Raw genomic sequence first — 12808 nt, forward strand, 5'->3', positions numbered from 1 at the left:
TTTAATTTTGTATGAAAAATAAAAAATGAATAATTAGAAATGTGCAATAAATAAATAAATATATAACGTTTAATTTTTTTAATCATTCACATATTATAGTTTTTTTTTATGATATATAGTTTTTAAAAAATACCCAGTATAATATATCATAATATTAATTAATTTTACATTCTCTAATGTCTGAGTAACGTACTGCAAAATGAGAGAGATAGAAAAAAAGAAAAAAAAGAATTATATATCTTTTAACAATGATTGGATTGTATATTGAAAAATAACTATAGTTTTATATTAAAAATTGTTATATACTTATGAGGAAAACATAATATTTACATGTTTTTTTTTTATTGTCAAATTATACTAGGTAGCTAGCCAAAATAAAAAAAAAAAAAGAAAAACTGTTTAATTTTAAGAATTAATAATGTTAAAATATTTGTATACTTGTGTTTAAAAAATATGAATAATATAGTAATGAATATATATTAAAATATGCCATAAGTTTTTTTTTTATTTATTTTTATTTGAAAGTAGTTAAAACTGGACATAATATTCTTAAAAATGGTACTTGAAAATACCTTATGAATTAAATGTTAAGGAATTATGAAAAATTAATTTATACTTTAAAAAAAATATATACATATTACGTTTGATAATATTATTTTGATATGGGCACAGAATATTTATATATTATTACCCATATAAAAGGACGTCATGAAAAAATAGTGTATATATTTTGACATCAGGTTTCATTTTAAATATATTTTATAAAGAAGAATTGTATTAAAATGTTTTATAGTTAGAAATGAAATATATATAATTTTAAATAAATAAACATGATTGACACTTTATAAAGTCTCATAAGAAAAAAGAAACAGTTTCAGAAAAAGGTCCAAATTGTGTGTTTGAATAAATTACAAATATATTATAAAAAAAAAAAGAGAAAATATTTCAAAATATATTTTAATTTTTTAAATAAATATATATTTACTTTTTTTATTTAATTATATTTTATGACTTGATTTTAAATAAAAAAAATGGTTCCTTTTTGATTAAATATATATTATATATTTTTTTCTATATATTATTATAAGAACGAAAATTTTTATAAAATATAAAAATGATAAAATATAAATGAATATAAAAAAAAAAAAATATATTAAAAAGGTTGCTTATGGAGAGATATACAAATAATATATATATATATATAATATATATATGTGTGTGTTATAATAAATATATTTTGTTATATTATTAATATTGATAGTATGTTAATTTGTATAATAAATAAAATATTACAGAACCAAATTTTAAATTTATAATAATAAACCATTTCGTTAAAAATATTATTGTTCTTTTTTTTTTTTTTTTTTATAAAATATATATAGTGTTTTGTAGAAAAATTAAAATAAAGTCTACTAAAATGTATATACATGTATATATTGTAATAATAATAAATAAATAAGTTAATATTATATGATATTATTATATATATGTTTAATAAGAATAGACCATTTCATTTAAATTTTCATTTCACATGGAGGTGTAAATTAATCTGAAGTAAAATGATTTAATACAATAAAAGATATGATGATGTATTATAAAATCACAAAATATAAATGAAAATCTGTTTTATTTTAATTCTTTTGATATATATATATATATATATATATATATATATATATATATATATATATTGCACGTGTTAAATATGTCTTCATGTGAATAAGTATTTTGTTGTAAAGAGTAGCAAATACTTTTTCATTAATGTATTTATCAGAACGTTAAATAAATTATACTGACATTAAGTGTAATTAAGCAGTTAAAATTTATTTAATGTTTTGATAAGGACATATACTAGCGTCGTGTGTGTATGTGTATTTATTTATTAATATTTACAAGTATTGATACTTTTATGGATGTCTGTATTTTTTCAGATAATACAGATAGAATTGTCAAGGTGATGGAAACAAATGTGCATGGGATTGGTTATCAGGATCTTCAAGGATAGTTTCTCATAACCCTACGAGTAGTAGAGTGTAGTCTGGAGAAACGTACATAGTATCTGGTAGCTGTACGAGTCGTAGAGTGTAGTCTGGAGAAAAGTACATAGTATCTGATAACCCTACGAATGGTAGAGAGTAGTCTGGAGAAGAGTACATAGTACCTGGTAGCTGTACGAGTCGTAGAGTGTAGTCTGGAGAAAAGTACATAGTACCTGGTAGCTGTATGAGTCGTAGAGTGTAGTCTGGAGAAAAGTACATAGTATCTGATAACCCTACGAATGGTAGAGAGTAGTCTGGAGAAGAGTACATAGTACCTGGTAGCTGTACGAGTCGTAGAGTGTAGTCTGGAGAAAAGTACATAGTATCTGGTAACCCTACGAATGGTAGAGAGTAGTCTGGAGAAGAGTACATAGTACCTGGTAGCTGTATGAGTCGTAGAGTGTAGTCTGGAGAAAAGTACATAGTATCTGGTAGCTGTACGAGTCGTAGAGTGTAGTCTGGAGAAACGTACATAGTATCTGGTAGCTGTACGAGTCGTAGAGTGTAGTCTGGAGAAAAGTACATAGTATCTGATAACCCTACGAATGGTAGAGAGTAGTCTGGAGAAGAGTACATAGTACCTGGTAGCTGTACGAGTCGTAGAGTGTAGTCTGGAGAAACGTACATAGTACCTGGTAGCTGTATGAGTCGTAGAGTGTAGTCTGGAGAAAAGTACATAGTATCTGATAACCCTACGAATGGTAGAGAGTAGTCTGGAGAAAAGTACATAGTATCTGGTAGCTGTACGAGTCGTAGAGTGTAGTCTGGAGAAAAGTACATAGTACCTGGTAGCTGTATGAGTCGTAGAGTGTAGTCTGGAGAAAAGTACATAGTATCTGATAACCCTACGAATGGTAGAGAGTAGTCTGGAGAAGAGTACATAGTACCTGGTAGCTGTACGAGTCGTAGAGTGTAGTCTGGAGAAAAGTACATAGTATCTGATAACCCTACGAATGGTAGAGTGTAGTCTGGAGAAGAGTACATAGTATCTGGTAGCTGTACGAGTCGTAGAGAGTAGTCTGGAGAAATGTACACAGTATCTGGTAGCTGTACGGATTGTAGAGAGTAGGCTGGAGGTCAGTTCACAGTACCCAGTAACTGTACGGATTGTAGAGATCAGTCGGGAGGACAGTACACAGTACCCAGGAAATCTACGGATTGTAGAGATCTGTCGAGAGGACAGTTCACAGTACTCAGTAACTCTACGGATTGTAGAGAGCAGTCTGGAGGTCAGTTCACAGTACCCAGGAAATCTACGGATTGTAGAGATCTGTCGAGAGGACAGTACACAGTACCCAGGAAATCTACGGATTGTAGAGATCTGTCGAGAGGACAGTTCACAGTACCCAGTAACTCTACGGATTGTAGAGAGCAGTCAGGAGGACAGTACACAGTACCCAGGAAATCTACGGATTGTAGAGATCTGTCGAGAGGACAGTTCACAGTACCCAGTAACTCTACGGATTGTAGAGAGGAGGCTGGAGGTCAGTTCACAGTACCCAGAAACTCTACGAGTGGTAGAAAAGTCTGGAGGTCAGTTCACAGTACCCAGAAACTCTACGAGTGGTAGAAAAGTCTGGAGGTCAGTTCACAGTACCCAGAAACTCTACGAGTGGTAGAAAAGTCTGGAGGTCAGTTCACAGTACCCAGAAACTCTACGAGTGGTAGAAAAGTCTGGAGGTCAGTTCACAGTACCCAGAAACTCTACGAGTGGTAGAAAAGTCTGGAGGACAGTTCACAGTACCCAGAAACTCTACGGATTGTAGAGATCAGTCTGGAGGTCAGTTCACAGTACCCAGGAAATCTACGGATTGTAGAGATCTGTCGAGAGGACAGTACACAGTACCCAGGAAATCTACGGATTGTAGAGATCAGTCTGGAGGTCAGTTCACAGTACCCAGTAACTCTACGGATTGTAGAGATCAGTCTGGAGGTCAGTTCACAGTACCCAGTAACTCTACGGATTGTAGAGATCAGTCTGGAGGTCAGTTCACAGTACCCAGAAACTCTACGAGTGGTAGAAAAGTCTGGAGGTCAGTTCACAGTACCCAGAAACTCTACGAGTGGTAGAAAAGTCTGGAGGTCAGTTCACAGTACCCAGAAACTCTACGAGTGGTAGAAAAGTCTGGAGGACAGTTCACAGTACCCAGAAACTCTACGGATTGTAGAGATCAGTCTGGAGGTCAGTTCACAGTACCCAGAAAACTCTACGAGTGGTAGAAAAGTCTGGAGGACAGGATCCAGGATTTGTATATGTCCTACAAAGGACATCACCTATGGTGTCAAGTAGCTACAAGGATGGTACTTAAGATTCCTTTTTATATGTTCTCCTAAGGAGCAATTAAGGGGAGGAGGTACATTAGTTCCCCCTTCTATATGTTTTTTCCAGGGGCAATATAGGGGGGGAGGTACTGAGGATTCCTCTTTACATGCTTCTTCTAAGAACGTGAAGAGGGGAGGTGCTTTATAAATATCCCTCTTTATATGTTCTTCTAAGGAGCAATAAAGAGGGAGAGGTAATAAAATCCTCCTTTGTATGTTCTTTTATGGAGCATAAAGGAGGTAAGTACTTGTGATACCTCTTTATCTGTTCTAAGGAACATAAAGGGGAGGAGGTGCTTTAAATATATCCCTCTTTAAATGTTCTTCTAAGGAACTTGAAGAGGGAGAGGTAATAAAATCCTCCTTTGTATGTTCTTTTATGGAGCATAAAGGAGGTAAGTACTTGTGATACCTCTTTATCTGTTCTAAGGAACATAAAGGGGAGGAGGTGCTTTATAAATATCCCTCTCTTTATATGTTTCTTTAAGGAGCAATAAAGGGGGAATTGTAGTTTAAAGGGGCCGGGTTGGGGGGTTGGTTGAGGAAGGGTGAGGGGGGGGGGGGGGGAAAGTGGGGGGGCGGGAGGTGGGCGGGGGGAGGGGGAAGGGGGGGGGGGCGAGGGGGGTTGGGGGGTGTGTGGTTTTAAAGAACATAAAGGAAGTGAGGTACATATATAATCTTATACACGACATTACTACAATAAATATATTTTTAATAGTACAATATGAAAATTTCATTTGTGCCATAAACGGATTCCCAAAACATTAGCTTTTATATAATAATATTAAATATTGCTAATATATATTGGAATATTGAATTATTGATAATTTTATTGTTCTAATATAATATGATTAGAAATATTTGATCTTTTTTGATTGAGGTTTTTTTTTTTTAATTACTTAAGAAAAAATATTTTATTTCTTATATATATATTTAAGAAAATAAATATTTTCATGGAAATATGTGTGATAGAATATATACCACCACATATTTTTATGTTTTTATTTTATTCAATAGAATCTAATAAAAGTATATTGAAAAAGTGTAAATAAAATTTATTTTATTGAATACACAATAAAAATTATATATTTTTAACCAATATAAATATAATAAGGTTAAAAAATATATATGAAAATGTATATATTTATTTAATTTTAAGCATTTGGAAATATAATTTTTTTATTATAATATTATAATATTATAATATGTTAGTTATATATTTCCTGTGATTATCTTATAAGTTATCAATATTTTACATATTTCAAAAAAAAAAAAAAATAAAAAAATAACATTTTAAAAATATTTTTATAAGGTAATAATAATAATAATAATAATAGTAATATAATATAATATAATATAATAAGGAGAGAACAAATATAAAGTCGAATACTGATTCAAATAATATTAAAAATAATCAAAATATATCAGAAACAATAATACAAGGTGAGGATATTTTATGGAAAGCAATATGTAATCATGGACATTATAAAAATTATAAAAGGAAGAAGAATTCTACAAAAAGTGATTTAAAAAATGAAAAGGATAAGTACAATTATATACATTTGAGGACATTTATTAAGTTAACGATTGCACAAATTATCATGTGAACAAAAGATAATCAAGGAACTTCATTGATATTCGTTGATTGACTTAATAATATATATTTAGTAAACATGTAAATATATATGTATATGTGTGTGTGCCTATTTTGCCATTAAAAAAAAAATATTTTTTTTATTTTATTTTATCTATTTATTATGTTTATAATAAAATTAGTAGAACATTAATTTATTACATATAAATTTTTATTTATTATATGGATTAATTAAAATATAAATTATATACAATTATAATATTAAATAATCGCATAATGTACATATAATTTTTTTTTTTTTTTTTTTATATAAAAAAATAAATTTACATTTTTCAAAGTATAATAATATGACGTATGTCAATAAAATATCCACTTAGCAAAATATGTAAAAGTAAAATACCTTTTTAAAATTAATATATATATATATGTTTCATATTATGTGTAATATTAATGAATTATTATAAGAACATACGATAAAAATTAACTTTAAAATAATGATTATGTATTTATTATATATTAGTGTAATATATTATAATTATTAAAAAATTTACTGTTGCTATTTTAGAATAATACCTATTAAAAAATACTATTTACACTCCTTAATATTATATTAGGATATATTATCTATATATTAATAATTTCCCCTGTTCAAATATTTTTGGTCTTTAGTAAATAATGATTATACATATATTATATTTTTGTTTTTCAATAGGTAATAAATATTATTTATTTATTATTTTTTTTGACAAGTAAAAAGAAAATTACATTAAACATATGATATTGAAATGGAAAATATAAGGATATATATATATGAGTAATATTGTATAATTACAATTTGGTTCTTAAAGTCTATAATATAGTACTGTATATAAATATATGATAAATAAATATATGCCAATGATAGTAAAAATTAATATTAAGAATAAAAATAATAAAACAAAAACCTTAAAATTATTGTATTCATTTTATTATTATAATAATGTAATTATATTAAAAATATTTTTTAATTATAATATACATTTTTTTGTTGTATATATTATGTTTTATGTAAATATTTCATAATACAAAATAATTAAGAAATATTTAAAATATTTTGTTTTTATATAACGTAAGTATATATTTTAACATTATAAAAATATATAAAGGGAATGATTAAAAAAAAATAATAATAAAATAAAAATCACACTTCTATTAAAGAATAAAAAAATTGAAAAAAAAAAGAAAATAAATAAATATAAAATATGTTATATATATATATATATATATATTTATATATTAGATATGGGAATTTGTTACTCTTTTTAATTTATTATTAATATATTATGTAGACATATTCCTTTTTGGATTAATATAATTGTATTAATCATCAATTAATGTATTATCATTTTCCTCATACTTTTCATGATTATTATTTTTTATATAATCAAGAATTGTGAAAATTTTGAAAATAATTATCATCTGTTATATAAGTGTTTTCCACATTTTATTATTTTCATCAAAATGTAAATCTATAGATATATTTGTGAGTAAATTTTTTGTTTGAAAAATGTTATTGTTGTAATATCATTATATATGATATTTGTTGATCCGAGATTATCAAGAGGAATTTTGTTATTATGATCTTGATAATATATATTGTTTGTACTTATCATATTATATGTTTCATCATTAATTTTATGAATATCATCAAGAGTTGATGGAGGTAAATCAAATATATGTTCATTATTTTCCATAGTTCATTCTTCATTCAATTTATTTAACATATCTTCTTTATGTTTCCACTTTTCACATATATATCTATGTCTATCTAGCCATTTATGAAATAGATTTAGTTGGTTCATTATAGGATCACTATGTGATTGTTTGGAAAAACTATTAAAAGTCGTATTTTTTGTATGATTTGTACCAAATAATTCATTTCTTTTCGTTTCAGAACTTCATCATAAATATCAACATTATGGTTAGTACTTAGTGAATTGTTAATTAAGTCAATTCCGGTATATATATTATTTCAAACATATTTTGGATTTCCCATAATATTAGTAGTACTATTAATATTTTCAGGAACATTCCAATTTATGTCGTAAGTAACCTTGTTTATCTGGTACTGCACGTAATTCTGGTATGCGACATTTCATTACTTCCCACCAGTTTTGACGTAAATTTGTATATGGGGGATCATCACGGGCATATTTGGCACCAATTGTACCTTTAATTTTACCAAATATGGTTTTCAAATTTTCTTGTAATCGTTCTGCATCTTTGTTTTGATCCCACAAATCTGTTCCTTTAATTATATCGCGAAGATCTGCAAAACTATATTTCATAACAGTACATATTCCTGAAACATCATTACTAAGATTATTTTTTTATGTATTCTCCTTCATATTTTGCTGTCAACAACACATCATCTAATAATAAGTCACTCACATGATTACCGCTAAGTCCCTCGCTATCTACATTTAAATTCTCCATGTTTGATGTACTCATATGACGACGGAGAGGAGGTAATAGGACATTTTGTTGGTTTTGATTTACATCATCCTTCTTCGTTTCCCATGGCGTTCCTATTTCAAATCTTTTTTATTGACCTGTACCTTTTCCAGTACATGGACGATGATATTTATCATCACCCTTACCATATTCACGTTTATCATTCGTATGTTTTTCTTTGTCAATGATGCAAATATTAACTTATAGGTCATTTCCTTGACCCCCTTTGTTGTACTGACATTTGTGAGCTTGAGCCGTCAAACCACTAAAATACCATTCGCTTTTTGCTTCTCCTCCTGTTGAAACTGTTCTGCGATTTGCATCACTGTTTTTTGGGTACCAACAGCACTACTTCTCGCCATTTTCTTGTAGTATAACAAAATATAGTAATATATATATATGTATATTATTTGTGGCGTTATTTGAAAAAAATAAAAACAATTTTTATAGAATATAAATTTATGATCTCTACGTCTACTCATATAAATATGTATTTATCCACTTACATTTTTACTTTTCCATTTATCCACAACATTTGAAATATATTATATATGTGCCTCTTTTGTAAGGTTTTGCCATTTTAATATATAAATATTATTAATTTTATATAATTTTCTTTTTTGTTTTTAGGCTTGAATGTTTATTATATGCATGTTATATATATGAATATATATCTTTCCATAGTTATGAAAAACAATAAAATATACATATATATTATTTAGATTAATATATAAATATCTAATAAAATACCATTAGTATTAATAGTAGTATCAATATAAGTATTATTTGTGATAGTACTAATATTAAGAATTAATTTTTGTTCATTTTTCTTTTTTATGATATTCAAAAAAAAAAAATATTAGAATACATGTGTAATAATTGATAAATAATATATTTTTTCAAAGAATACGTATGACTAAAATATACTAAAAAAAAAAAAAAATTTGTATCACACACGTATTATAAAAAAATAATTTATGTTATTAAAATATAAAAGGATAGATACTATCATTATATAAATATATACATATGATGTATCTATCCTAAAACAAATATATATGTAGTACATGTTGTAGATAATTTAATAAAATAATTTTTTTTTGTTTTTTATTCTAATGGAAAAGAATTATACAAATATACATATATAATATATTTTTTATTAATGTAATAATGAAAAATTTTATATTAATAGCATAGAATAGTTAAGCATTAATATTTACCAAGGAAAATATTAAAAAATATATAAAAAGTAATATATATAGATAAATTAAAGTTAAAAAATCACAAAAAAAAAAAAAAACAACAATAAAAATTACAAGTGGAAAAAAGGAGTATTATTATACTGAAATAAAAACATTTTATAACTTTTTTCATTTTCTTTTTCTTTAATTTATTTCGTGAATTTTTGTACTATATCGTTTTTGTTATGTTTTATATATTGTATCCCTTTTTTATGCTACTTGTAATTTTATGTATTCGTAATATGTTATATTTTTTTTTTGATTGTATTGGTGGTATTTATAATAAAAAAGAAATAAAATTATAATAAAAAATGGTTTATTGAATAAATATATATATAGAATTTAATATATAATATGATATGTTTTTTAAGGAATATAATTGTGAATTGAAGTAATATATTTATTTGTATTAAATTTATATTATAGACAAATAATTATTTTTTGAATAATATCTTTCTTATAATAACAATAATAAAATACATAGTAGTTCAGATGAAGATATTTTGGATGATCAAAATTAGATAATACAAAAAAAAAAAAACATGAAAAAAAATTATTATGAAATTTTATATGTAAAACCAGATTTCGATATAAATGAAATTAAAAGAAAGTTTTATAATTTATCTTTAAAATATTATCTAAGATGAATAAAGTAATAATTTAGTGTTTCATAATAAATTTGAGAATACAAATGAGACATATAAAATATTGAGTTATCAGAATAGAAGAAAATTATATGATTCCGGTGATTTTGATGAATGAGATAAAATGATAATTATTGTTCCTTTTATATTTTTTAATTTAATATTTACCTCTGATATGATGTATGAATATATTGAAAATACCAAAGTACCTATTTTTGTTAAATTATTTTTTGGGAAAAGTATTTTTATTGAAGATATATTTTATTATGTTGGTATGATTATGAAAGAAATGATGGAAGGGCAAAATATAAGAGAAGAGGAAGTAGCTGAATTATTAAAAGATAGATTAGATTTATATATAGATAATGAAGATGAATGGGAGAAGTTAATGGAAAATGAAATTAGCATGTTATTAAAGTCTTCATTTTCTAATTTTATATTAGAATCTATAGGATGGACATATGAGAATGTTTCTAATATTTTTTTAGAAGAAAAAGCAAATTCTGGTATAAATAAAAAAGATATATATTTAAAAGAAGCTAATGAGAGAATGATTAGAAATTCAATTGTTTTGAGACAATGTAAAAGTTGTTTTATATATATAATAAAAAATTATTATCCTTTTATAAAGAAGGCATAATATGTTTCCTCATATAATTATATATTGAATGATATAAAAAATAATATGGACTATAGTATGGATAATATACATAGAGCTATTGATAATTTATACTATGAACATATATTAAATTTATTAGAGGAAGAAAAAAATGAAATACTAGAAGAAATATTAAGGAATATTCTAAAAATTATTTTATGTGATGTTGAAACAACGGTAAGAAGATCAGCACAAAAAGTATTACAAAATGCAGAAGGAGATACAAATTTGATGTTTAAAAGAGCTAAAGGATTACAATCATTGGGTAAAATGATATTACAGAAGGTTAATTGAGGATATATTATATGTACACACACATATAAGGGATTATATATATATATATATATATATATAAAGGATTAATAAAAAAATTAAATTTTATTAAAGGAAAAATGTACATATAAATGAATATGTTATTTTTTTAAATAATATTAGAAATAACATTTTTTCATAATATAATAATAGAAGCACCCACCCACCACCACCCACACATATATATATATATAAATGTTTTACTTTTAAATTTATATTTACAAAAGTTTTTTTTTTATATAAACTTAAAAGTGAACAATTTATTTTTTTATCATAATTTTTTTTTTTTCATTTTTATAACAATTTAAGTATTTTCACAGATATATATATATATATATATATTTATTTATTTATTTATTTATAATTATTTATTTTGGCTAGCCATCTAGCTGTTTTATTATTTAGAAAAAAAAAAAAAAATTATGTGATACATTGGCTAGTTATATTATAAACTTAAGAAAAAAAAATAACAAATGGGTGAATAAGTAATTTATAATATTTATAATAAATGAAAATAAATAAAAAAACGTATAAAAATTAATTACATTATATATCATAATATTAGATTAAATAAATAACAAAATATTTATTTTGTTATTTGCTTTTTGTTTTGAAAAAATGTGTTCAATTTTGTTTTTAATTTTTTAAAACCTATTTTCATGTCAGGAAAATAACGAGCAACTATATAGATAATAAAAATTAAAGGACTAAATGCAAAGTAATATAATTGAGAAGAAACATGAGTACTTGCAAGATAAAATACAAATGCTATGCATATAATGATTAAGGATAAGGTCGTTGAAACAATCCAAATATTATTCCACAAATTTTTTCTTTTTAAACATTTTATATCATTTTGCATACGAAGATGCATTAAATAATTATCCATTTGTTCTTTACATTCTTCGTTATTACTATATTTTTGAAGTTCATTAATTGATTCATTTTTTTCTTTTACATCTCTACTATTTATATATTTTAATGAGAGATTTTTGATTTTATCTTTTTTTTCTTGAGTTATATCCATATTATCTACTAAACTAACTAGAGATGAAATTTGAGGATCAAGATTTTTTTTTTTTTTGTCCTTAAACAATATATTCGTTAAGGTATTTCCGAATGATTTTTTATTATCATTTTTTTGTGCTAACATTCTGAATTGTATCCCTCCATTATGGTATGATAATTTGTATGTTCCAATTTCTACTACATTCTATAAATAAATACACACACACTTATATATATATGTATATTTTATATATAAATAAATATTTGAATAAAACATATAAAATATTATTATATATTACGTTATTAAATAGATTAGATGCACATAGTATTATGGTAAAAATATATATTTTATAAATATAATGAAACATATTTTATTATTATTATTTCTTTATAGTGTATTCTAATATATAGATGTGAATTATTTATATTATCTATTCTTTTGAATTATGTATATTATGTAATAATATTATAAAAAAAATACTTTTTATCATTGATTT

General features: G+C 24.8%; 1 protein-coding gene and 2 pseudogenes across 1 annotated transcript, besides 2 other annotated features; 1 reads left to right on the forward strand and 2 right to left on the reverse strand.

The window, feature by feature from the left end:
• Positions 1-7463: 7463 nt before the first annotated feature.
• PF3D7_1039400 lies at positions 7464-8810 on the reverse strand (annotated as a pseudogene).
• Positions 7464-8810: a sequence feature (erythrocyte membrane protein 1 (PfEMP1), pseudogene).
• A 1647-nt stretch (positions 8811-10457) lies between these two features.
• PF3D7_1039600 lies at positions 10458-11285 on the forward strand (annotated as a pseudogene).
• Positions 10458-11285: a sequence feature (exported protein family 1, pseudogene).
• A 604-nt stretch (positions 11286-11889) lies between these two features.
• Positions 11890-12679, reverse strand: PF3D7_1039700 (Pfmc-2TM Maurer's cleft two transmembrane protein; the record flags this gene model as incomplete). The annotated part of the gene is made up of 2 exons (XM_001347638.2): positions 11890-12516; positions 12611-12679. 2 exons carry the CDS (start codon positions 12677-12679, stop codon positions 11890-11892), a joined length of 696 nt encoding a protein of 231 aa, XP_001347674.2.
• Between the last annotated feature and the right edge of the window lie 129 nt (positions 12680-12808).

Source organism: Plasmodium falciparum (genome assembly GCF_000002765.6).
Source record: "Plasmodium falciparum 3D7 genome assembly, chromosome: 10".
Classification (NCBI taxonomy): Eukaryota; Apicomplexa; class Aconoidasida; order Haemosporida; family Plasmodiidae; genus Plasmodium; species Plasmodium falciparum.